Source organism: Formica exsecta, unplaced genomic scaffold (assembly GCF_003651465.1).
Source record: "Formica exsecta isolate Colony F162 unplaced genomic scaffold, ASM365146v1 scaffold303, whole genome shotgun sequence".
Taxonomy (NCBI): domain Eukaryota; kingdom Metazoa; phylum Arthropoda; class Insecta; order Hymenoptera; family Formicidae; genus Formica; species Formica exsecta.
The window spans coordinates 339,518-367,407 of NW_021850289.1; the positions used below are offsets into that span (position 1 = coordinate 339,518).

The 27,890-nt window shown below is 28.7% G+C and overlaps 2 protein-coding genes across 2 annotated transcripts in view; one reads left to right on the forward strand and one right to left on the reverse strand.

Moving 5' to 3' along the window:
- Positions 1-3,144, reverse strand: part of LOC115237681 (sodium-independent sulfate anion transporter-like) — an 8,362-nt gene extending 5,218 nt beyond the window's left edge. Inside the window, exons 1-5 of the mRNA XM_029810898.1 lie at positions 2,957-3,144; positions 1,621-1,826; positions 949-1,133; positions 264-459; positions 3-99 (exon numbers count right to left, since the gene is read on the reverse strand). Coding sequence (XP_029666758.1) covers positions 3-99; positions 264-459; positions 949-1,133; position 1,621 — 479 coding nt within the window. The 5' untranslated portion in view covers positions 1,622-1,826; positions 2,957-3,144. The remainder of the gene's footprint in view (positions 1-2; positions 100-263; positions 460-948; positions 1,134-1,620; positions 1,827-2,956) is intronic.
- Positions 3,145-4,110: 966 nt separating this feature from the next.
- The window catches only part of LOC115237675 (trissin receptor-like), a 40,998-nt gene continuing 17,218 nt past the window's right edge, over positions 4,111-27,890 (forward strand). Inside the window, exons 1-3 of the mRNA XM_029810880.1 lie at positions 4,111-4,351; positions 5,066-6,169; positions 18,938-19,113. Of these exons, the coding sequence (XP_029666740.1) occupies positions 6,051-6,169; positions 18,938-19,113 (295 nt within the window). The 5' untranslated portion in view covers positions 4,111-4,351; positions 5,066-6,050. The remainder of the gene's footprint in view (positions 4,352-5,065; positions 6,170-18,937; positions 19,114-27,890) is intronic.

Below are 27,890 nucleotides of genomic sequence, written 5' to 3' on the forward strand. Positions count from 1 at the left end.
TGCCGAGAAGAGACTTAAATTGCGAGGATGCTATATTGATCGCCGCGGCTGAAGTAAATCCAGTGATCACCGGAAGTGATACAAAGTCCAATAGAAACCCTTAAAAAAAATACTAATTATATATGTATTGTTAGGAAAGAAATGCATATAGCATAGCAACAATATTTTTCTATTTATATAATATTTTCTAATATGGTATGTTCCTTAAATATATTTTTCTTTCTTTTTTTATTAAGTATATGTAATATCATAAATATACATACCTAAATGAAAAATTCCTAGAAGCGCAATAATACATCCTTTTAGAAATGTGATTAATATAGCAATGTCAGCACCATATTTTTCAACTAACGGTTGAACCATGGTAGCCATAATGGCTGTTGGACCAATAGTGATGTTTTCGCAAGAACCAAAAATAACATATATAAATGATGCCATAAATGCTGCATACAGTCCGTACTATAAAATTATAACACGCATTATAGAGAAATTAAAAGTACAATTATTTAAAAGCGTCATTTAAATAAATTAAAAATGATATACATATTAGTAGCAATATAAATATTATATATACATACAACTTATTAATGCAAGTGCAAAATTATTAAAAAGAATGTATCTTAAAAAAATATATCTAAATTTTATGCATATAATTTTTTGCATACAAAAAAGGTGTAATAAAATATTTTTTCGATATTATAGAAAATAATATTCTTTTAAGCATTTGTAATATCGACATATCGACATATATAATATATTTGTAATACATATCGACTTAAATTAAATAAAGAAAGATTTTAATTTTTTTTTTTATTTGTCAAGCGAGATCACCCCTATTCAGAAAAATTCTGTTTTATCCTTTTGATATGTAATGACGAAGATTTATCGTTTTGAGATGACGCGATGCAAGGTTTATGCAACGATCGTTTTCTTTTTTGTGATTTTTACCTCGGCATTTAAACCGGCAACGATACCGTAAGCGATGCCCTGCGGTACGGCGGTGAGGCCGACTGTGATGCCGGCCAGTGCATCCTGCAAAATCCACGTGGATCGATATCGCGGCAGCCAACTGAGAACCGGCAATCTTCGTTTAACGTAATCGTTGCATTTATTCTTCTCATACCATTTGGCCACTAAAAGCAAACTTGGTCTTATTTTCTCACGATATCGCAAGCAATATAGTCGTGGTATCTTGTGATATCAAGTAAAACTGATTTTAAAAATAATTTTCATGTTTTTTAATTTTTAAAGTGTTTTTTATGGAATTAAAAAAAAAATAGTTTGTCGAATAAAAATATTAGTTGTTTGATATATTAAATAAGTTTTGTTAAAAACATTAAATTTGTTATATTCTTTCCATATTTCTTCTATTGAGATTATTTCTTTTCTAAAAAGAATTATATTACATATTTCCTTTAAAGTTTCATCTTCTCTATAAAAAAAATTACAATTTGGTTAAACCTTTATTTAATTGTTTTAAGCAATTGCAATAATTTGTTATTAATTTAATTATTACTATATTTTAAATATATGCAAAAAGAGATATAATCATTTTATAAAAGATACAAATTCGATTTATTGTAATTTATGCATGTTAATATTATAATCACATTTGCTTACTTATCTATACAGTTTGTTAACGGCTATTAGTTCTTCCAAAAACAACAGGTTTTCATAGCAAAAACAAAGTATTTATTTAAATTTACTACGCGAATGAAGCAATAATTCCCGAATGCACACTAACACTACTATAGACATAGACTTATAGACGATTCCATTGACTGACGTTCCGGAATGTACTGACTTACTAACTGCACTCAGCTATACTGAAAACCGAGGTAACGGTTGCTAGATCATCAAATCAATATTATGTAAACGACTCGCATCACTATCACTGAATACCATCTCTTATTACAAAAATAGCTTGTCATTGAATTTAATCATTCGCGTCCGGCGACGTGACTGCCAAAAGTCACTGGAATGTTTTGCATCTTAAAATTTTTTTTGAAGTATCACAATAAATAGAAACTAATCCAAATCATAGCTTTATTTTCCTCATTTTTATATAGATCAAGCTATCGCTCTAATTAGAATAGTATTGTTTCGAATTTAGAAAGTATCGCGAAATAATGCGAATTAAAATTAATGTTAAAGTTAATAAATAATGTAATAGTTGATTAATTTTCAACAAATTCAAAACAAAAAAAAAACTGCAATTTCTTATTGTTGATATATTAAATAAAACGTATCCAAGATATACAGGGTGTTCAGAAATAAATTGACAAACTTTAAAAGCATATTTTACTCACTGTAAGAATGAAAAAAGTCACATGAACGTGGGTTTGGAAACGCTTGCTTTCCAAATTATAAACATTTTTTATTTACAAAAGACTTTGATAAGAACACTTCATTAAAGAAATTGTTGGAAATGATTTCCTTTCGCATGTCTTGCAGCGACGTTTCATATCAAAAACGTTCAAAAATTCCCAGAGTATTCCGTATTTTGCCACACGAAACAACAATATGATTTTGGACTAATAATTTTTATATTTACTACGATATACATCGATTCCAATTCCAAACAGACCCACTCGATAACAAATATTATTATTATTTACTTTTAATAGAAGGTGAATGGAAGGACAATCCATGAGACGTGGATGCGAGGCATGTCTATTGTAAATAAAAAATATTTATAATTTAGAAGGGAAGCGTTTCTAGATCCACATTCATATAACTTTTTTTTATTCTTACGATAAGTAAAAAATATTCTTGAAATTTGGCCACATATTTCCTAACATCCCAATATATACATATTATAATATACAATATATGTATATAATAGAAATTGAAAAAATCTCGAGAAACAGATCTTAGGTATTTATAGAAACTATCAAAAACAAGAACAAAAATTTATAATAATCTACACAGCACAAATACATTTTTTTCAACGCACTTTTCTAATAATGAATAGAATTTCTCACTCGCGAATCACCATATCAACCCAATCAGATTATGTATTCTAGCTATAAAAAAAAAAGTTCGATTGTAATATAATTATATTACTGATATAAAATCGGTTTAAGCGTATACTACGGAATATTTGCTGAGAATTGTTATGTTACATCGGAGATGTGAAACAACCGATTACGGAAACTCTTGTGAGACTGCGGGCTTTACGAAAGCGATGGTTTCACATTTCCCCTTCCGCCTGCTACTGTGAACGAGAACGCATCGGTCGTGAAAGGGGACATTTGTTATATTAAGCGAAACTCATGCTCGATTTTACTATGCACAATGAGATTATCATATTTTGATTATTTATTATGTAGTACCGGGCCGACAAATTAGAAATAAATATTTCAAATATATGTATCCTTTATTTTATATACATATAATAGAGAGAGAGAGAGAGAGAGAGAGAGAGAAAGAAATTTTAAATAATTAATTAAAATAATTATTTCTCTCATCATTTTTACACATCAACGTCAAATTTTCTCGTATATAGTTATTATAATATTGAAAATCAAATACACTGATATGACACCGATTTCTATCTATGTTTCAAAACGAGAACTCTCATTTGCTTCTATTTACCGATTTCTATCTTTGTTTGCTCGCAAAGGGTTTTCAACTCCATGTACGTCTCTCTCTTTTATCGCCATTCCTATTACTCCGATCGGTTCTCTACATGTACGCCAAACAAAACATCACAATGGTTGGTCAATGGTGGAATAGCAGAAAAATTTTGCCGTATAGATATCATAAATCGTACCGGAATACCGTTTTCTGGCTTGCTCTCTCCCTCGCGGGAACGACCGCTACGATAAATCATCGCGGCTTGCCACCTCGATCGCGAGATCGCGTTTCGTACACCACTCTATAGAAAAAGATCGCGCGTGACGAGAAACTCTTGATTTCTTTGTTTCGCACAATTTTTCTCTTTTTCGACGCGACGCGCCGCGACGCCGCCAAAGAGGGAATAAGAAAGCGAGCAACGGCAGAGGGTGCAACGCCTGCGCGACGCTGATGCCATGTATGTGTGTGTGTATACGTGTTTGCGGGGTGCCGACGATGAATGAGCCACCCGGTGCTACTCACATCAGTGCCGCGCCAAACAGCGAAGCTCATCGTCGTGACGCTGTCTCACGTTCAAACGCGACAGCATTGGCACATATCGTTGTATCGAGAAGGAAAAATTTGTGCAAATATTTCGAAACTGTCAATCGATTTGTCAGTCGTTTTGATCACACTGATATTTTTTGCTCGATGAACATAAAGTTTGAAATATACAATCGTACAATTTTTAAGACCTCTAAAATATATACCGGTTTAATGTCGCAAAAAAAAGGTATAAATTGCATTCATTCATTGTTAATTTGTACATTTATTTCTCTGATTTTGATCTGTTCAATTATCGATACAATTCTTTTTGAAACCATTAGAAAGTGATCCTGATTTTTTTACATATCATGAGACTATCAATTGCACTTATTACTTGCCAATTTATGTAATTGCATTAAAATCTTTCGTTGATGGGTAAAAATTGTGAGCTTTGTTAAATCGCTGATTAATCAATACGATATTCTGGTCAGAATTAACAAGAAATTATATTAATTAAATCAGCAAAAACTTCGGGACTTTGTCAAATAAAAAAATTATCAATTATTTTACATAGTTATGTCATGATTTTTAATCAATAGATACACACAAACTTTGATTACTTATATAATACAATAGTCTATTCATTTATATAAACTCTTTTAGAAACATTCTTCAATTTCTTTGCTACTTTTCGAAAAAGCATAGTGATCTTAATATCATAATTATATTCTTACTCTTACATGTATTAAAATAATGTGTGTTTGTAAAAGTGAAATATATATTCTTTGTAATCATTTATCGATCGATTTATTTTTTGTTGATATGTAAAATTTCTCTATTTTTGAAATTGTATAACAAAAACTTACAACGATTATAAGATTTTAATTTTTTTTACATTATGATATTATTTCATAGCTATACGTTTACTAAAACATTACGATAAATTTATCTCACATTATAGAAAACTGACATTGAAGTTTCGACAGTTTGAGATGTGACAAAAATAAACGATTCACAAGAAGCTTCAAATGAGAAGTATGTTGTTGATACTGACTTCGATATCAATGATATTTTCCAATAATGTGAAAGTTTTAACTTAGAAAAAGTGACTGAAAATAATAAAAAAAATATCGCAGTATTTTCAAGAGTCTCGGGTTATAAAAATGTCATGTCAAATGCCACATTATTGAGTCTACAAACTATTCGTATGAAATGGAAGATATCACGTATATAATCTGTCGTTTCGACTTATGTGCTACGATAAAATTATTTGTTACGAGTTTCCGGTGATTGCAAGGTCGATCAGACCGGACATGAAATACGTAGAAGACAGACTTAAAGAACCTTTACGTCCGAGAAAATAATCGTGTTCGAAGGACAATGCGCGAAACGTATAATCTTATATTACGTCATTAATCATTCTTTCTTGATATTCTTTCTAATGTGAACCAAAGTGTCTCTCCCGTGCAATTACAAAGTAAGAAGAGACTGCACAAAAAGAACTATCAATAAATTGATGCAAAGTTTGCATTATAATGACGATACACATAATCCCGTTTAATAAAGAGTGCGATAACGATGCCGCTCCATCGGTGTGATTATAGGAATAAATTTACACAAGAACGAATTAAATCGTTATTGCAGTGTGCATTAATGCAGTATACACCAACGAAAACTCGACGGATCTCGACGCGATAATAAGATAGTCGAGGAGAAATGAGGAGATTTTAATCTTGACGAGCGCGGTATGCTCACTTTATTTTATCCGCAACGCTATTTGTCGACGGAAAAAATTCATTAACGCGGCTTCGTCCATCGTTATTCTGCACGTCGCCAGAGCGAAGCGCATCGTCGGCAAATTAGCGAGACGCGCGGCAGATGGTATAAAAAACGCGTAAAAACGAGATTGTAACTGTCTCTCATTTTTCTCAAAATTTCTTCCTGCTATGAGCATCTTGATGTACATTGTCCAAAACGAATATCAAGAATCGTCGAGGGAAATTACGAAGCAAAATGCCGTAATGGCACGTACGGAGATTGATATTGCCCGTCAGGAAACGACGAAGTAAGTCAAATTGTTGAATAACTTGTAATTGGAATTAATATCGTGAAATTAGAATTGCTATCGATTTATTTCCTTTTCTACATTGTTAAGTAGTTTAAATCGATCCTTCTACTTTTACCTTTGTACATAATTTGAAATTCCGGCATTTATTACTACATGCTAGAATATAATTTCTTTATAAATCAGAGATTTTCTGTGTATGTGTGTGTGTGTGTGTGTGTGTGTGGTGTGGTGTGGTGTGTGTGCTCTCTCTAGAAAAATTTTAACGTGCTTCTTTTAATTCGTCGATCTAAAGGCTACCTTTTTAAAGTATGATATATATAATGATGTGTTATTTTTCGTGAAAGTTTACATACTTTAATCTTTTTGGGAGCGTAACTATTATTTTATTTTTTACGGTGTATATTACATCTCTAAGTACATAGAATTAGTTACAACTAGCATTTAATATTTACATATATTAAAAATATATCGAATTATATTATAAATTTTTTTAAATAAAGGATGTTAATTTTATGCTCTCGTATATTTAATAAATTAAACTTTATATATGTAAACTTTATATATATATAAACTTTATATATATATATATATATATATATACAATACGCAATAAAGGGGATAAAGATGATACAAGACAAACATAATAAAGAGAGATAATTTATCGATAGCATTTAACAAAAACGATTCTTATTTCTTATTATTATTTCTCGTTTTTATTTGTATGTATGTGTTTATATGAGAATAGAAATATAAAAATATTATTGTATATCCGCCTGTCAAAAAAGCAATGTTATTTTACAGAAAACCATTGTGTCATGGGCGGATTACTCGCGCTTTCGATTTCTTTAATGTCTTGTCTTTTTATTTCAGTTCTATTTCCGCAAAAGTTATCGAGTACAAAAAGTTTTATTTTACGAATCTGTTTTGTAAAATTTTACTTATACGAATCTTTTTAATCAATAGTTTATCCCCTTTAACATCGATAATTTGAATGGAGCAATTATTTCGATAAATTGCGTCGAGCAATAAAATGGAATAACAAACGAAAACAAATATATAAACAAAAAAACATTTTCCTAAATAATTTTCTGTATTATATTTTAATATATAAATACGGACGTACAAATAACTTTCTGTGCCATCTTTTGTTGCGTTGAAATTTGAAACACATACATTTTGAAGCATATTATTAAAAGGATTGCAAGCATTTATTATTAAAATGGGATAAAATAAAAATTTATTAAATCCGATTCTATGTGATAATAAAAGTAATGACAATATTGTTAATTACATTATTTCATGCCAGAGCATTGAATATCGTAATTAATGGATATAAAGCCGATTCACGTAATTAGTCCGCGATTTTATTTTGCCGAATTACATGCCATATTATTTGGAACCGAATTTGGAATAACACACAACAGGCAAGTTATGTTTTCAGATAGAATTTATGGTGATCGTTACGGGTCCGTGGGGATCATAATTTTCCTACAGAGTGGGTTTATCAGATCCTAAAATTTCTAACACCATTCGCAGGTTCTGTGGGAGGTTAAAGTGCGTAATTCGAATATTGGGGTAGGAATGTTCAAGACAGTCACATATATTTTAGTTTAATCTCACAGTATCAAAACAATTATTGTTACATTCACCCTTCCACGGCTGTTACAACTCTGCCGAAACATTACATCGCACATTACTGACACTCGTCAGTATAAATAAACCAAGTATAAATAAAAATATCATGCGTATTAATTAATATACCGATATTATATTGAGAGTATTTTTATAACATTTGACGATTTTTTATATTAATTCGAAAATTATCAAAGTATTTTATAGCTAACAAATCATTTATGAATTTCACTTATGAATTCTTGACTTTGTGTGTGTGATTCAAGCACTCTTCTTTCTTTAACAAAATTATTATAAAAAAGATCAATTATATTATATTTAATACAAGATTTTTTTTAATTGTTAAAGATTTTTGTAATTAAAAATTTTAAATTAAAAAATTTATTAATTATAAAATTTAATATAATAAATGTAAAAATTTAATCTCAAAGCTATTATATCTGTTTATATACATCCATGTTATTATAAAGAGAGCTATTTAAAGTTTCCATAAAGCTATCAAGTCATGTCAATTTGATTTATGCCAATCTGATCTGATATTGTTCATCTGTTACATGAAAGTTCATGTACTTTTCCTGTTAAAATCCGAATTTAATTCCAGCGAACTGGGAGATATGGTTATCCAATAGTATTCTAACTTTTACTCTCTTCACCACTTTTTATATGCTTTAAACTTTGAAACTTTTCTGCAGAATAATTTTAAATATAACTAAAATGTCTTGAAAATGAATAAGCGACGATTTATAACGCTGTTTTCTTTCAGACTTTTAAAAATAAACTTGAAAACACAACATATATTCTACTTATTTATTTTCATTTGTATATTGATATAATATTAATGTTTTTTTATATAATATCTACTACTGATTATTTATGGTATTTATTATTGATTAATTATTAATTAACAATTAATTGTGTGATATTAATTAATAATTTGAATTTGAATTGATAAACTGTTTTATAGTTTCTTCCCCCTCCTCCAAACACACGACATACAAATACACGCACATCTTTGTTAAAATATTTTTTTTATTTTTATCAAAGACCTCAAAATCATATAATCTTATTTTATAACAGAAAAATGAAATTTTTGTTTTAATCTTTTCAACAGTTTATTAGAGAAATAAGAAATGTATAGCTATAACTTTTCTTTTGATTCTAGATGCTATAATAAAATAAACAAAATAATAATTTTACAAAAAATTATAATAATAATTAAAAATTATTATATTTCTGATGTAATTTATAATTTATTCCTATTATATTTATTTTGTTTTTGCAAAATATTATATTTTATTTATTTATTTATTAATATTATTATTTTATATTATTATATTTATTTTGTTTTTGTAAAATCCTCTGTGTAATTAACTAACATTTCTAAATAATACGATATGACTGTTATGATTATGTAAATCGCTTTTATCGCATAGAAATGCACTTTTTATCTCATTCTTCTTATTTTTCTTGATGTCAAAGATTATCATGTGTAATAATACGTGAGTGATACATCGCAGAGTTTATCGAGTTGAGTAAACAGTAGATAAATTTTGACATTTCAAGTTCCATCGAATGGACAATTCGTTAAAACGTCAAACGTGACACGCCTTCCATTTTTTTTTTTCACATAGTGGTATAGATATCGCAGTGATTTACTTTTCGACTCGTATGACAAACAATGCTTTATACATCATTGAATCATTAAAAAAAAGAATAACAAAATTATCTAGCCAATTTTAATTTCCCAACAGCATTAAATTGAATCTTATTATCGAAATATTATATCGTCGACAGGTCTTATCAATAATTGTTAATAATCAGATAATGATTGATTATTTGCGTTATTAAATCGATATACTACATGAATTATTAGAAAACATAATTAGCGATATAATAATATTGATTCATAGATACTATTGATAACATTGTATCAATCATGCAATCTAAAATCTATTTAAAATTGCATACATTATATAAGTTATGCTAATTAATAATGTATATATATAATACAATATCTACATACATGCATGAAGACTATAAACTCATGTACATATTATTAAATATAATAATTATTAAAAACCTAACTGCTAGATCGTAGACATACATAATAGAGATTCCTGCATGTGTCACTAATCTTTTTTTACGTTTCTACAGTTTTCACTTTTTAAATTATAAAATATAATGACCAACGATATAAAATTGATAAAATTGTAAGAGATGTCTCAAGAAGATAAATTTCACTAACAAGATTCTACTCTTAACAAAATTTGAGACTGAATTGTCCGTGATGAAAATTTTATCCTAGAAGAAGGTTCTCGAGGGTCTAAACATCCAAGTATCCGAGGATTTTTAGGGATTTCACGGCCAAGAATGTACGTACATAAGAAGTAAATATTCAAGAGTCTCTAAAGACTTGGGGATAAAAGGATTCCGGAAGATCGAAGCATTTACTCGTCAAAAAAATTAAAAGCTACTTAATAAGTAGAATTAATTTAGTTGTGAAAAAACATTATTTTATTTGAAATGTAAATCGTATGTATATTTTAATAACAAAGAAAGAAAATAGCGCAAAAAAGAGGCATAGCATTAATATGTATTCAACATGTCCGCTATTTCATAAAAAATGAACATTATTGTTAAATAAGAAACCTTAATATTTCTTTTCAAATCCCGCTACTCTTTTCATCTTTATCTTTATAATAATATACTATTTGTTTATTATTCTAAGCAACTGAATCTTGAATAAAGTTTCTCCACGTATTTATTACTCGAATTAAATTTTCATTAAAAAAATTATAAATTGCTTTTAAAATACTAATATAGGCTTTAATTTTAATTTTATTGAGAAAATATTTGGTTGTTCTAAAGTTCTAAAACATCAAGCACACACCACATATGCATGTAATACATAATATTTTAAAAAATTTTTGCATTTTTACATGACGTAAAAAATATTAAAATAAATTTTCTGCAACATGCACTTTTTTTACACATTTTACATGGCAAATTTTACTTTGGCATTATTCACGGTAAATATATTTCTTGCCGAATTGCCTGAGTTTAGAATTAATTACTACAGCTAATATGCTTCCCAACGCGCCAACTCCCGCTTTGCTTTCCCGACTTCGCTTACGCCAGTTTTCCGCCAGATGAATTTAATTACATTACATTTTGGTGGAACAATTAGAATTCAAAGATCCACTAATTATCTTGGTACGACGCGCGATTAATTCCGCGTGTACGATTTCAATCATCTCTGAACAACCGTAAGATTTTGCGTGTTTCATGCAACGGCATGTTTTTGATTTGCATCTCATTACTGATCAAAAAATCTCAAAAGTACACACCGAATATCTATGCAATCGTATGCAAATTGATGACGATTGATTTATACTTACAAATTGTTAGTTTAATATTTGTACATTTGTCACAATTTGTTTGGCTTGTAAGCTATAAATGCTATAAATATCTATATTGATTTTAATATAAAGTAAAACACATTTATGAAAAGAGGATTAGATTTGCAAGAAAGATAAAAAAATAATTTTCGGTTATTTAAAAAATATTTGAAAAACTAAAAATACTAAATTTGTAAAATACTAAAATTTTTTTTATTGTCCTGGAAAATATGTGTGTATCTACTTCCGATTTTTATACAAAATAAAAGAAAATTATTTGTCATGTGTATTGATTATATTTTTTTATGTACAATGAAGAGAGCAATTAATTTTGTATAGACGAAATATATATGTGTAATTACATACAAGACATGAATATTTTAAGATTTTGACTTTACATTTGATGTTAAATTTTAATGTACATATTGATCAAGATCAAGATCACGGCACGAACGTAATTTACAATCGGCGAAGAGCTATTATACCATAAACTCTCTCTTTTGTAGCCTACAATTACAAAATTAGATATACGGTAATATTAATCAGAAGCGGTACAATTTCGATTCTTTAAACAATACGTCGATAAAAAAATGAAAATACTGAATATAGCACAATAGCTTTCTTATATACACAGGAGAATAAATTTATTCTTAGGTGCTATTAGCAAAAGAGCATTCATGAAAAAAATCAACACAAACTGACGTGATTGGCGAAGACCGGCGTTGTGTTATCAGAACGTATTACGTCTGTCACATTGATTAAAGTTAGAATGCGGCCGACTGTCGTTGTAAAGCCCGACTCCGAAAAAGTCTGAACTTGGTTCTTTCTCTATTTCTCTGCCTTTTGATTTTTCTATTTTCTGATTGTTTTTTTGTTTCTCTTAAAAATTGCGATATAGAATGTCTTTGTCTGCGGAGAAAAGTTACGGTCGGAATTAGTGATTTAATCCCGCAAAAGAACGGGAAATGTCTGTGTAAAAAAGATACGCAACTCATGGCGAATACTATGCAACTTCCCACAAGTCGACAATTATTATAATGAACTTTGTAACTTTTTTCCCGCAAACATCGACTTGAGAACGAGAAAGCTCAGCTTTGAGTGTAGTTAGTCGCATCGACATGTGATTGAGATAATGGCTGGAAAAGAAATATATACATCATAAAAATACTTTTTAAAAAACAAACAACTTTTTAAATAATGCAATTTTTATTAATGTAAAAACTAATGTTAGAAAATAATTATAAAAGCGACTATACAATAACATCAGATAATGGAGAGTTGCTTTGTGAAAAACATTTTATAAGATAAAATACAAATACTGTGAAATTACATTTTTTTTCAACCAGCATTTCAATATATTATAAACAAAAATCTGTATTAGACTCATTCATATCATAAGAAAAAAAGGAAAGAACACACGGGTTTATTATATAATGTATTCACACATAGTGTAAATGTAAACATTTCAGCGATCGGCTGGGCCAAGTTTACTCCTTTCTGAATTCATAACAAGACATTGAAAACGTTATGAATAAGACAGCCTATTCCCTCTTGAAGATTCCATCTTGATCAAAGTGATATGGCTTGTTTTGCTTCGCATTGGCGATATTTTCACGAATTTCTTACATGATATGACGAATGCCTATAGCAATTTTTCTCGACTGCTGACAACTTTGACAACTAAAAACGCGGTTGGGGAAAGATTACACCATAAGGGAATAGAAAAAGGATGTAATCGCGAGAGAGTTAGCTTTTGTAAGATCGCTTTATGATTCCCTTCGATAGCTGTGCGCACCGAGATATGTAAGATAAATGATATAGAAATATATCTCGTTTACGCGCGCACATCTTCGATTTAATCTATGCATCTCTCTTTGTACTCGACAATCACAGAAATATATAAATGCAAAAGTATTTGTCAGGAAAAGTCTGCAAAGATCTCCAATCACAATTAATTTTTGAAATTAATTAAGTATATAAATTCAATCAAATTATATATTCGAGTATATCTATATCAAATAGAGTAAAATAATCTCTTTTTTATAGAGATAATGAATTGCCTCTCTCTCTTTTTCTCTTTTAATCTTATATTAGATTATTTAGGGAGTGTTTAAATTTCATTTTCAGATAACTATTTAAAGTTGATGTTAATCCGAACTTTATTTGGATCATTGCAGTGACAACACATAATTACTAATTATCTGTAAATTAATTTAAAAATGGCAAATAGATTGCATAATTAAACTAACTCTATTGACTATCACAAATCACAAACTAGAGCCAAGCGGAACGATAGAATGCCAATAAGTCGTAAATATTTGAATAGTCGCTGCAGTATCTATTACAATTTCCTATGCGACGATTTATTGGTATTCTATCGTTCCGCTTGGCTCTAGTTTGTGATTTGTAGTAGTCAATAGAGTTAGTTTAATTATACAATCTATTTGCTAGTATAATTTTTAAATGAATTTACAGATAATTAGTAATTATGTGCATTCATTATTATTAATAAAGCGGCGTAATTTTTATTTTACATTTTTTGTCTGTTATTATAAAATGTCTTTAATTATGCAAAGTATTTTTTGCGCTATTTTTTATACACAAATTATTCGGTAAAGAAAAATTAATACCTTTTAATCTTCGGCAATTATAAAATTTATTTGATTCTATAGCTTTTTCTATATATAAGTTTTGTACAGCTTATAGTGCATGCACATTGTGCATAAAAATATAAATTTGCAAATATTCGCATAATTTAAAAAAAAAAATTTTATTTAAATACTTAATAATATTGTATTAATATAGCAAAAAAAAATTTTTATTAAATCGTTGCGCTGCAAAAAAATCTAGAAAATGTACTCATTTTTCGCAGGTTCAAAAGGGTATGCACCCTTAATCATATAAATCAATATATTTGCTTATGCTGGAAGGTTAAAAGGCACTATATGATGCCTACAGAGATTTAAACATATGTTCCTTAATTTGAGAGGCAAAATTATTTGCAAAAATATTTAATTGTGTGAAATAAGTGTGAATAATTTAGCTACTTTCCTTTTTCTAATATTATTTTTATTTTTCTAAAAAAAAAAGATATTACTTAGAATTTTGTTACTTTTATTTAAAGTAATCTTGTAAAATTATTTTTTCCGATTTACACCATTATTTTACCTAACTATACATTTGAGAAACATGATAACAGGTCTTTACGACGTATTAATTATTCTTATATACGATACGCGTAGGCAGTATGTTTGTGGTGGATATTACGTGAAACGCAGGTATACGGTGGAAACAAGATGAATCAGTCTCTGCAGAATTTCGGTGGGTTGTTTTTGGGAGCTTAATTTGTCTTTTGGGAACATTGCCTTGAGAGAGTGAAACATTTAGAAAGCAAACTTCTTCTGATGTTTCTATTTCCCCCAAAAAATATGTTTTAGCAAGAAAGTATATATATATATAATTTATTTATAAAAAAAATTAATTCAGTAAATTTATATTGCGGAGGAAATAATTTATCAATGAGAAATGTAACTTTTAAATAAAATAAAATAGTTTTTAATATGTATATTTATTTTTTAAAAAGGAGAGAGCTTTAATATTTCATAAAAATAGCAAAAGTTACGAAATATATTTGTATTTATATTATGTAAATTATTTTCTTGAAAATATATAAGAGAAAAAAAAATACAAGATGTTAAAAGAAAAAATATAGTTTTTTAATTGTTATTGTACACAAAATGCTACGATTTTGTTACATAAAACAGACCTCAACAATGCTTCTCTTTGTTGCAAAAAAAAATATAGGTAACAATTGTCTCTGAAAATCTATTTCTATAATACACATTACATAGAGAGAAATTGCTAAAGAAAGACATCAGTAAGATGTCACGCATACTAAGGTCCGGTGATCTATTCTGAATCAACGACATGGTTCTCAAATCAGTCAAGCACTGTGACAAAGCTTTAGGATAGTCCAGACAACACGACATCAGATCTATCGCCGAGAAAACAACTCAATGTTCTCGACGGCGATGGAAACTTCGCGTCGTGTCGCAAGATTTAGTGACATGGGTACGCGAATACTCTTGCACGCGAAAAAGAAAAAGAAAAAAAAATAATATCATTTCACTTTGTTGAGAGTAGTTCGGCCACGAATCGAATGAGATTTATTTCTTCGATCGGCCCACGACAATATATTCAACGAAGAGTACAATATCTCCATAACAATACTATTTCCTTTCCATAACAATGTCATTTTCTTCATGGTGGGTGGGATAGAGGAGAAAAATCGATATATATTTCCGAATGATAGAAAATGTTTGATTTCTACAAGTCGGCGATAAGAAGACTGATGCGATATTGGAAAACCACGATGCACAATAAAATATTATGTATAAGATAGCTATTGTATATCTCAGCTATTTGAAATCAAATTAAAGATAGTCATTTCAAGAATATTTTGAATAATACTTTTTAACTACAAATTGTTAGATTTGCGTATTTGACAACATCACCAAACGTGAGGTAAAAATGTCAGTTATACAATTATCAATAATATTTAAAACAAATAAATGTGCACACACGAATATTGAAAGAATACGATCTCTCGGGCATTCAGACAAATTTATCAAAAATATGCGTTAAACTCGGTGGGAAAAAGTTGCATTAATTGGGTAAAACGACGAGACGTAAACCGCAGGCTTAGCATGAAACAAAGCTCTTTCGTCGCTACTAAGAAAAAACTAATACCAATGTAACACTGACAGGTGCGTTATCATTGTCAACCTACGCAGGAACGGAGGAAGACTAACGATGTATGGAACACGTCGACCTAGGCAAAATTCGTGCGAAAAACATGCGCCGCTCTTAATAGTGATAAAATATCGCAAACTTAGGCAAAGATATGCGTGGGCGGGTATGGAGGGATGGGGAATGGGGAAGGGGAGTAATCCGTTTATGCGGATTTCATCTACTTTAGGCTCAGAAATAATGCAATCTAGTCTCGAGTACATATATTTCCCGTGTTCAAGTATCTCTTACACTCTTTAATTTAATCAAAACAATCATTTCGAGAAAAAACGCTCTTTGTTTTTCACATATTCACCATTTCATAGTGGATTTCACAAAGAGATATCAAAAATATTTATGGAGTAAAAATGTCAATTATATAATTATCAACAATATTCAAAACAAATAAACGTGCACACACGAATGTGGAACCCGTGGGAGGGTTATATTATATAATTTTGTAATGTAATATATAATTTAGAATATATTTTTATAATTGATAGATTATACATATATCGCATCTTTAATATAAGTAAATAAATATACAAGTTTATTTAAAAAATATACTTTAGTTTGATTAAAAAACTATTTATATAAATTAATTTAATATTATCACTTTACGCGCTTTACAAAATCTTTTCACCTTCCGAATGAAATAATTTTATTTGACGTTAAAAAATAAAAAATTTTTTTCAATTTTAATAAATTGATAAAATTCAATTACTGTAAAACCTTTTTTTTTCTTTTTTATTAAAATCAAGCCAATTTTTCTCAGATCTTAAAAATTTGAAAGGGAGAGAGAGAAATAATGATAATAATGTATTATATAATTTTTCTTATGTAGATATAAAACAAATAATAATTTTTTTTAAACTAAGGATTTATTATAATATATATTTTAAATAAAATTATATGAAAAGTTTCCGATAAATTCTCACACATACACACACACAGCCCGAATACGAGTTAAGATTATCACTAAAAATGGAACGTGTAAATCCCTCTTGAATATCTCTTGCATTTGCCATAACGGATTTTGTGAGCTTCTAATAAAAAGTTGAACGATAAGAAGCGATCGATAAAGTGAAGTCTCACAAGATAGGATTATAAAAAGATTATGGGATATTCCATTGGGAAAGAGCACAATGTAACCACAGATTTTAAATCACCAAAGCGATGTTATGAGTGTAAATATAACGAGAATATTACGAGTATATCACACAATGGCAACATTTGCTTGCCAAAATAAAAATTGAATTGTATTAGAGAACCTGTTAAAAGAAAAAATATGTAGACATCGAAATCAGTTTGATTTTTCATCATTCGAGCAGAAGGAATTTTGAATTACTTGCAGCGATGAATCGATATCACGTACGTAGTTCGCAAGTCACGAATTTAATCCAAAGAATACCCAATATATTGCAAGTTATTTGCTTCATTATTTTGTAAAAATTAATCCTACAAGCCATGAATAAAAATCGGCTCACGATAAAAGTTAAGAATTCTCTGTTGTTCGTTTGTCCGCGCGTAATTGGCTGAACTTGGTTCGATGATATCAATTGTAGTCGAACAATTGTAGCAAAACACACACGTACGTAATAGAATTTATTTTTGTCCAAAATATATATTTTAAAATAATTGTAAAAAATTAAAATTTGCGTTGGCTACTAATTGCGTTGACATCTATGTATACGTACATATATTGCAAACATAAAAGTACACATATCAGGACATTGTAAAACGTTTTATCTTTCGATTTATTTCAGGATGCTTATAAATCTGTAAACCCTCGTTCCTTCCAACATCTGGCTGAATTTATTTGTATATAGTGAGATCAGATATCATAATCAACACTTGTTTGCCGTGCAATTCCAAGAAATATATAAAAATTTGATATAAAAAAGATTGTGTGTGCGCCATATTCTTTAATTTATTTTTATGTTACGGTATAAGGTGGGATACAATTGTAAATAACGATATCGCTATAATAACGATTTAAATAACTCCGATTTTTACATTTATATAACAGTACACTTATTGTAAAATGTTATATAGAGTCTTGTAATATATATAACGTTTTATAAATGTTATTTTTTGTAACGTTATATTAATTTCTTCAATTTTAGTTTCAGTTGTGCAAAACATCTATTCTTAGTTTTTTGTTTTCTCTATATATATCCATGTTTTTAATAGACTTAATTTATCGAATTGTTTCCAGAAATAATAGATATAATATATCTACAGTATTATTATAATATTTGCGTATAATAATGCTGTTATCACGATTATTTAACATAATATACATAGCTTGAATTAAATTAAATTGAAACAAACAAATACATTTTTTCCAATAGTCACTTAACCGCGCGTTAAATCATCCAATGTTCTTGATAATGATATTTTATTCCATCATATATATATATTAGCATAAAAAGGACCGAAACCAACAGATATTCCTTTCATGTAAATTCGACTTTCCGAATCTCCCGCGAATCATTGAACTGTTTTCGCCTGATGTTCGTATATGTTTTACTTTCTCCCCTTTTCTTTCTAAAACACAGTAAAATATTAAATTGAATAATCTTATTATTCTCATATCCATTTCACACTCATATCTTTTCTTCAGTGTGTGGCACAAAAAAACTAGAATCTAGTATAAATATTTCAAAACGCAGCTATTTTTATATTACGAACTTAATTATTAAGTAACCATAATCGATTTCTATACTAAAAAAATTAATAATAATGTGGTTAAAAAATTAATAATTAATAACTGCATAATGTAAATGTTTAAATTAATAATTAATAATTATTTCAAGTGCTCTTTTTCTGTAAATTACTTTAATTTCCGTGTTTAATCTAAAACGCATCAATCGCGACCATGAAAAAAAAAAATTAGAATGATAGTGTGCTATCATTATGACAAGAGTTTATTTTTTTGTTCCAGCTTTCTCAGCGATCGGAATACCGTTACTTATGAAATCAGTAACAACGAAACTTATTTGAACAACGAAACTCTGCTTTACAATATATCATCAAACGAGGACTATATCTTTGACAGGACTGATGTAAAAGTAATTTTTATTACTTTATACACTATCGTATTTGTCTGCTGTTTCTTCGGTAAGTCATTCATTGTCTTTATACATATATACCTCATAATTCTTTAGTCTTCAAACAGTAATTTTAAGAATATATATTGGTACACAATTATAAATTTCTTTTTAAGAAATGCAATTATTTGCACTTTTATTGTGCCTGAGAATTACACACACACACACGCTAATATAACACATACTTATATAAGTTTGAAAAGAAAAAGTAAACTATGTATGTATATATTCATCTTTAACAAATATAAATTCTTTTTATTATATTTGACATGGCTATAAACTGCTGAATTACGAATATTTTTATAAATATAAATGAATATTAATCATTTTTAACATGCTTTGCGATATGCACCAAGTGCAAAAATTAGATCTTGTACTTAAGTATATTTCTAAGGAAGATTATACATAACATAAATTTTATTTAAAACGGAACAGATTAGCCGGAAATAATTGACATGTTGCTATTTTAACATGCGATGAAAAATGGGAAAAAAATAACTTTTATATTACTAAACGTTTGTTGTTAGATGTTTATTATAGTAATTTGAAATTTATCTTGTGTCAATATCATATAAGTAAATTATTTTTAGAGATATTAATTTTTTTTTGTTATATTTTAAATATTCTATGTATTCTGTATTTGCAATTATAAAAAACATACAAGTTGGAAAATCGAATATCTTTGCAATTTGCGCACATTGCGCGTTGAAGATTTAATCTCGCTACTAATTTATGACGAATTTTAATCAACATCTATTTCGAATCAAAGTGAGGGCTTGACGTTTCATTGCGGAAGGCAGCTCGCGACGTGAGCTCCTTTTGCTTAGCGACGTGCACGCGGAACTCGTATGTCGCCTGTCGGAAATAGCTTCATTTCCTTGGAGATGTCACATGAACGACCACCACCACAAATTATCATGAAACTACCATTAGGTAGTCGCTCGTTTCCGGTCGCATAAACCACGCAAAAAATCCGTATATCACTTTTAAGGGAGCAAGCATAGTAATTTATCGATCCTAAATAAGAATCGTTGGTGCATTTACAAGTTTGTGCTAAATAAGTGTAAGCGCGTTCAATTATCCTAATAATGCCAATTACAGAGCAATTTCTAAGAAATCTTAATAGAGATTTTATTAGAAACTAGATTGCATTAGGATATTGTAATATTAGAATGTTTTATTTTGCTATTCACAAGATAAATCATTATAAACATTTGGCTAATAAAAAGTTTGCTTTTAATTTATTACTGAATTTGTAGCCGAAAAAACACTTGATAGTGTATTTAACGAAATATATTGATGATATTAAATGCAGATTGCAATGTGTCAGAAATATTATTCTAGATAACAATCTCGAAATTTCAATTCATTATTGGTTTATAAATAGTTTGGAAACACTACATTTTGTATGGAGATGTTAACAATGTTGTATGCTAAACATTTTTTTCTCATATAAAAAGTTAATAAAAATATAAAGATATCACTATTAAAAATATATATATTATCACATTCTCTAAATATATACGTTTTAACTATAGGGAGATTGACAACACCACAGTCTCATCTGTAATGTATAGTATTATTATTCATAATTTAATACGCGCATATCAATGCAACTCACACACACGAGAAACATTATGTATAGCGAACAGAAACGCATAATAATCCGAAAATATCACTATGTAAAATATGAAAAAAATCCAAGTTTACAATTATCGATTTTAACATATTTATGTAAATAATAGGAAAAACAAACTATAAATTAGTATTAATAGCGAAATAACACAATGCGTTTATTTGTTGGCACAATTTATAGCAAAATTTAAGTGATGTAGACCTTATTTTTTTTTTGGTCACTCGAGCATCTCGTAAATACCGTAGTTACAATTTGTTAGATACGGCAATAGCAACGTTGAACGAAACGTCGATCTCCGAATCGATCCTACGAACGGTGATTTCTTTCGCTGCTGAAATTTATGCTCTCAATAAATGCCAACGTGTTCGACATGATCGCGGTTTTGGATAGCCCAGACGAAAGATAAATTTTAACAATATGCGAAAAAAGATCCGCGTACGCGACGGCAGCATATGCTATTTCGCAAATACACAATATCTCTCTCTTATGTGAAGCTGTCAGAATACGCAAAGTGAGGGTTAAGCTGATTACTGATTATTATTTATGAAGAGAACTAATGTAGCCATTTAATATAATCAATTAAAATATATTTATAAATTTAATGCTTTTATGTTGTTAATTTCACCGAATTACTTTATTGAATCACTCAATACAATCATTATTTATTTGTTATGTTATTTTAAAATAGATTACATTTTTTTTATATGCAGAATGCGTATTCAAAATCGTGATATAAATTGGTGGTGAATTTTCATGCAAAAAAATAAGTCTGTAGGCTATAAAACGTATAGAATAAAATTGTTTCATACAAGGCTTTTCTAGCAAAAAAAAATAATTGTAGCGAATGGAAAATTAATCTTTTTGTTGATTGTATCATGAGTTCGGACGCATCCCATGTATAAAATGTGAGAAATTTTATATTATTACTTTTAAACAATCTAAAGTCTATGTTTCTTTAATAAAAACGTCAAAATATCAATTAATTTTGAGTTACAAGTAACATAGAAATAAGACACAGAATATATAAAAGATAATTTGAATATTATCTTCCTTGATTATTCTTGTATTCCAATTATTCCAAACTCAATATGTATGACATGTTATCTTGTATGCATTCTATTACAGCCAGAAATGTAAATACTCAAAGATAGTGCGATAAATCGCGGACACGAACAATGCGACGATTTTACGCGCGTGTGATTGTTATACGTTAAAATTTCTATTTATTTTTCCCCCGCTTTGATTCTCATTTTATCTCAGTTGCACTCAGCATATATTGATTTTTTCGAAAATTTAGCATATTATGAAAAAATTATTTTTTTTCTATCATAAAAATTAGTTTTTAATAAAAATATATTAATATTTAATCGTTTTTTGATACATTTTTCTATGTAAACTGCATTGATTACTGATAATACAATTTCTCCCTTTCTTTCTTTCTCAGCCTCCTCCTCCTCTCTTTCTCTTTCTCTATATATATGTGTATGTATGTATTACATGTATTACATACATACACATATATATAGTTAGAGAGAGAGAGAAAGAGAAAAGGAGAAATTAAATTATCAGTAATCAATGCAGTTCACATATATACGTACATAAAGTAATGTATCAAGGAAACAATTAAATATTAACACATTTTTATTAAAAAGTGATAATAAATGGCGCCAACGAGCAAAATAAAATTATATATATAATTTTATTTTGCTTACCGGTGCGATGCGCAACGGCGAAGTTGTAGTATTCGATGTTAATTTTTAAATTATAAATATACCTAAATTATAAGGTAGTGTTCATAACAAAATATTTAATATTTCCAAAAGTAATTATTGCAATACATATGCGAAGTATAATAATACATGCAATTTTAATTTTCTGTTTGTTGTTTTAATAAATATTTAATAAAAAAATTTTATAATTGTTGAAAAAATTTTTTTTAGATATAAATTCTTAAAAAATATTATAATTAAAAGTATAATTCTTATATAAATAAGCTACATAATTATAAATATTTTTTAATTATTATTAAAATATTTTAATAAATGTATATACACAAATATCAATTATTATATAAACATACACATAAATACTTTATATATTTTAAATAAAACTTATATTTTATATGCACATTTTTTTACACATTAATGTAATAATTATTATCTCATGGTGATAAACAAGAAATTTATTTTATAAGTAGTAAATAATAAAAAATTATAAATTATATTTACCCCATGGTTGCTCCGCCCTAGTCTAATGCCACATCGGCCTTGATTCTCTTCTCTTGTTCATCCTTTGCTGCTCCTTTATGACACCCTTATTCACGAAAATACGATTAATTACAATCGTGCGCACATTAATCAGAATACGACGATCGCGGGCGATCCCGACATTAATCAGACGCGCACTTTATTATGTTGCGACAGAAAAATGAAATAAAAACTCGCTACGAAGTTACGATTCACCCGAAAATCATGCGACGTGATCACGTTTCTTTATTATTATCTTTCAAAACACAACCATTTCTTATAATTATTATAATTAGCGATTATTAGCACAAGCGCGATTAATTAAATCATGCGATAAACGTCAATGCGACATTTAAGAATATCGCGGGTATTGGACTCAAATAACAAAAGAGCATTTATTTCGTATGATCTATTCGTTAGAATTGTAATACGCATGCAATATTGAAATTTGATTTTACAAAGACCGTCCATAAAGAAACCGAACATTAAAAAAGCGCCTGAATGCGATGATGTGGGGCCGTTTACTTTGTGACACTGTGTAGTGGGATTCTTTAGCAACTTTCTGATATAAAAGACGGTCGCATTTCAAATCGATTGGTAGCTTTGATTTTTCGTAGTATAAAGTAATATAAAGTAAATATAACATAAAGTTCCTATACATATAATAAAATGCGCGTCTGATTAATGTCAAAAGTACCGTGCAAAGTGTCGCGCAATCATTATATTCTGATTAATACGCACGCGATTATAGTTAACCGTGTTTTCGTAAATGAGGGTGCCATGAAAAAATAAAATAAAAAATGAACCAGAGAAAAAGTTTCATGCCCAAGAAGGTATCAAACTATGGTGGAACAACTATGAGGTAAGCATAATTTATATACTTTTTCTTATTTATTATTTATAAAATTAATTCCTTGCTTATCTCCGCGATAATAATTATTACATTAATGTGTAATGCATATAAAATATACTAAAGGTTCTTTTATTTGAAATGAGAGATAAAAAATTAAATTGCACGCAATAATTACTTTTTAAAATATTAATTATTTTGAACACTAATTTATAATTTGGATATATTTATATTTTACAGGTCAACGACGAATAATACAACTACGTTGTTATGCATCGTATCGGTGAGTAAAATAAAATTATTCTTGTTTTGTAATATTTCCCACAATAGAGAAAAAATAGTTTTGCTAATAATCAAGGTTCGCAAAAGTTCTGTTTAGCGCGAAAATCTGTCTTCTGCAGGTATATCTTTCTCGATTGCTAAACATTTTTAATCGTGTATACATCTAAATTTATATGAATTATATTGGCCATTATTCAGTCGTATATTTGACTGCGCAATAAACTTGCGGTTTATAAATCGTTACATACAAATTAAATCATTAAAATATGTTTCTTATATAGTACATAAATAATTACGTATAAATATTTTTTTAATATAAAATCCATCTCTCTTGTAATTGTCAAGTTTCTTAAGACAATCGTATTGATTACATAGCAACAAAGCAGCAATTCATTATGCGTACTTAGTTACTGCTCTTTTAAGCTACTTAATTAATGAGAAGGTAATAAAAATGGTAATAGTCAAGCGTATAACAAAAGAAAGCAAAGGGATTTATTTAAACACGTCTAATTCTACTTATTTTTTACCTCTGTGAAAAAAATATCCGCACTTTACTCAACCACTTTTTAATTCTACTTATATCAAATGTCTTTCAATTAGTTTACAAAAAAAATACTCGTGTTATAAATTCACATTATAATCAAATTAATTCTCGTCGAGATTTCTGATTAAATTTTATATTAATTCTTAAAATATATACTAAAAAAAAATAAATATTTAAATATTTCTTGAAAAAATTGATTTATAATTGCGATATTTTATATACATGCCATTTACTATTATTAAAACAATTGTAAAATTTTTAATATATTTAAACGGAACTTACAATCTTATTTTTAATAGTAACAAGAATTGTAACAAATTTTAACACATTTATTTTTAGTATTGTAAACCGCAATCGCACTGCCGCTAAGCGATGAAATTTTAAACTGAACATGTCCGTAACAACGCTTTAACTAAAGAAGACCGACTATATAAACTTTCTAAACTACAATTTATTCCAGAATAGATCGTTACACTTACATCCGGGAATTCTCGCGCTCGGGACTTGATTAATATGATATTCGCGACTGGAATAATGCGAAATCCGTTCTAATGCGTTCTGCGGGACTTTCGTCAGTTGGAAATAAGTTGGAAAAGCTAGCGTTGCTGCAGTCTCTCGTGTATTATCCGCGGCCAGAGGGAATAAAATCAGCAGTGGCGAGAAATACTCTCTCTGTTGGACACAGTAATAATCAGAAATAATCCATTCTCAGTCATTGGGAATTCGATTTCACACTCATCCACGATTCTAGGCACGGTTATTGCGTCCATTTGGTTCGTAGGCTCTTACAAACGGACCCTATTTGCGGGCCCTTGCTATTTTATACGAAATCCTTTGGTATATCGGAACCAATTGCAGTCTCATAGATGATTCAGCAAAAAAACTAGATTATGATACTCACTTGCAAATAATACCGTCAGACGAACATATTATAGTACGCGTGTTGTCTAAAATATATCTTATGTAAAATGCCTTTTGTGTTTATTTTATGTATTTAAGAAACAAAAAAATGTAAAAGTTTATTTTTTTTTTTTTTTTAATATTTGCAACGTTTCTAAATCATATAATCGCGCATTTTTAAGTTAAATAAACGGGTAAAAAAAATTGTTTTAAAGTACAATCTAGATGTTTTTGTTTCAATTTTTAATTAATGCAATTAATTCTATATTGGAAGTTCTTCTATATTGTAGCTCTTACTTTCTCAATTATAACAATGCAATTATGTTGCATCATTTTCTGCTTTATTTTCCGAGAAACAGTTTTCTCTTAGAAATAATCAAACATTAAAATATCTTGTGAGAGAGAGAGAAGATCTCCTCTTCTATTATTAAAATTTAATTTCACCGATAACTATGGCTTTGAACAAAGATTAATGTTACGAGAATTTAGTGACCCATATTATTAATATCGGTCATAAAGTTAACCTATCAAAGAACCGATCATATCGCATGTAATATGTCTGGGCAAAATAATCAAAGTGTAACAATCGTCGACATATACCTCTCTATGTCAAATATTACGCCATTTGCGTGTTTTGATCTCTCATGTGACACAGAAAAAAGAAAAGTTGTTTTTCTTATTATTACATCTGCTTATCATTCGAGAACATGGAGATTCATGACTAATTCCTCTCTCACAGTCTCTCTGTCATTTATTTTCCGCTAGTAAAAAAAACTCCATTATTAACGTCTATCATTAGAATGCCGTCTCAAGGTAACTTTATCTGGAATCAATTTTTTTAACCATTTTTTTCCGGACTCGGAGACTGTCGCAGAAATTCGAGAAATTTTTGTTAATTCTTTTATTACAGAAAAAAAGCGCATTGAGAACTAATTGATATCCCATAAAAAAATACATATTGGTAATTATGCTCCGTGACAACAATAAAATAAATTTTTTTATAATAAAATACGTAATACGTATATTATATTACACAAACTATGTAATTTTAGATATAATTTTTTTTAATATCTAAATTATGAAAATGACATACGTTAATGCTATAATTTATTATTAATAAAAGTGTAGTTTACATTATTGGCATAGATTCAAATGTTAAATTAAAATTTCTCGTTAAAACGATGCAATAAAATTAACATTAACTATCTCTTAAAATAACAAATTATTTTTTTACGTATGAAATGAAAGCATATGAATAAAATAAAAAGCGTATATATTTTAAATTTTTAATAACCAACGAATGTTTAACTATTTGACGACCGTATCAGTAGATGAAAATTGTGCATAAATAATCTAGTTAAAAAAGGCAGCCTTATTTAAAAAAAAAAAGATTGAACATTTTTTATCGTCATAAAAAACTCACTAAAGTTTGAAAAATATTTTTCTTCTCTTATTTCGCTAATATCAAATCTTTACAATATACATGTATATGTGTGTACGTGTGTAATACGTGTTCTTTTCCTTTATTTTTTTCTTTTTACGAAAATATTTCAACATAGTGCTGTATTTTAAACGTATCTAATCAGCTTCGTATCTAATGAGCTTTCTTCATCTTTCACATTATCGATTATAGTTATATATAGTCCCCGAATATTTAAAATACGCTACACTTGATATGTTATATTTGAGGTATATACATTTATCTTGCTCAACAATTCGAGTAAAGAACGCACACCTAAGCCACATAAATGCGAACTCTGCTTATCACGTGACACAATAATCAGATCTACGTTGTAGATTTGAAGAGGCACACACACACACACACACACACACACACACACACACACACACACATCCTGAGCTAGCTCATATATTACTCCCAAACAGTGAGGTCGTTGGAAAGAAGCAATTTAACTCGTGCCTTGCTCCGGGCCAATGTCTGCTGAAACATTCATGACATTCGTCGTTGTGAGACAGACTGTAAGATACGTTGCATACGAAACCGATGATACGATGCTGTCTCTTTTGTTCCTCATAATGGCGCGAAAATGCGGGGGAGATCGGGAGAAAAATTCTCTCCAAACTCAGCGAATAAAAAAAGAAATGCGGTTAATCCGAGAGACAGCTAAGATATCTGCGACTGGGAGAACTGTCACGTGTCACTGACATATTCTGCTGACCACGCAATTCCTTCATGATCTCTGCTATAGATTGCGCAGCTTGAATATGGGATATTTAATCTTCTCATTGTCAGTTACTTTAACAAATTCTAATTTTTTTTTTATATTCCCTTTTTTCAGAATATTTTTACGTTCTGATATATATTTTA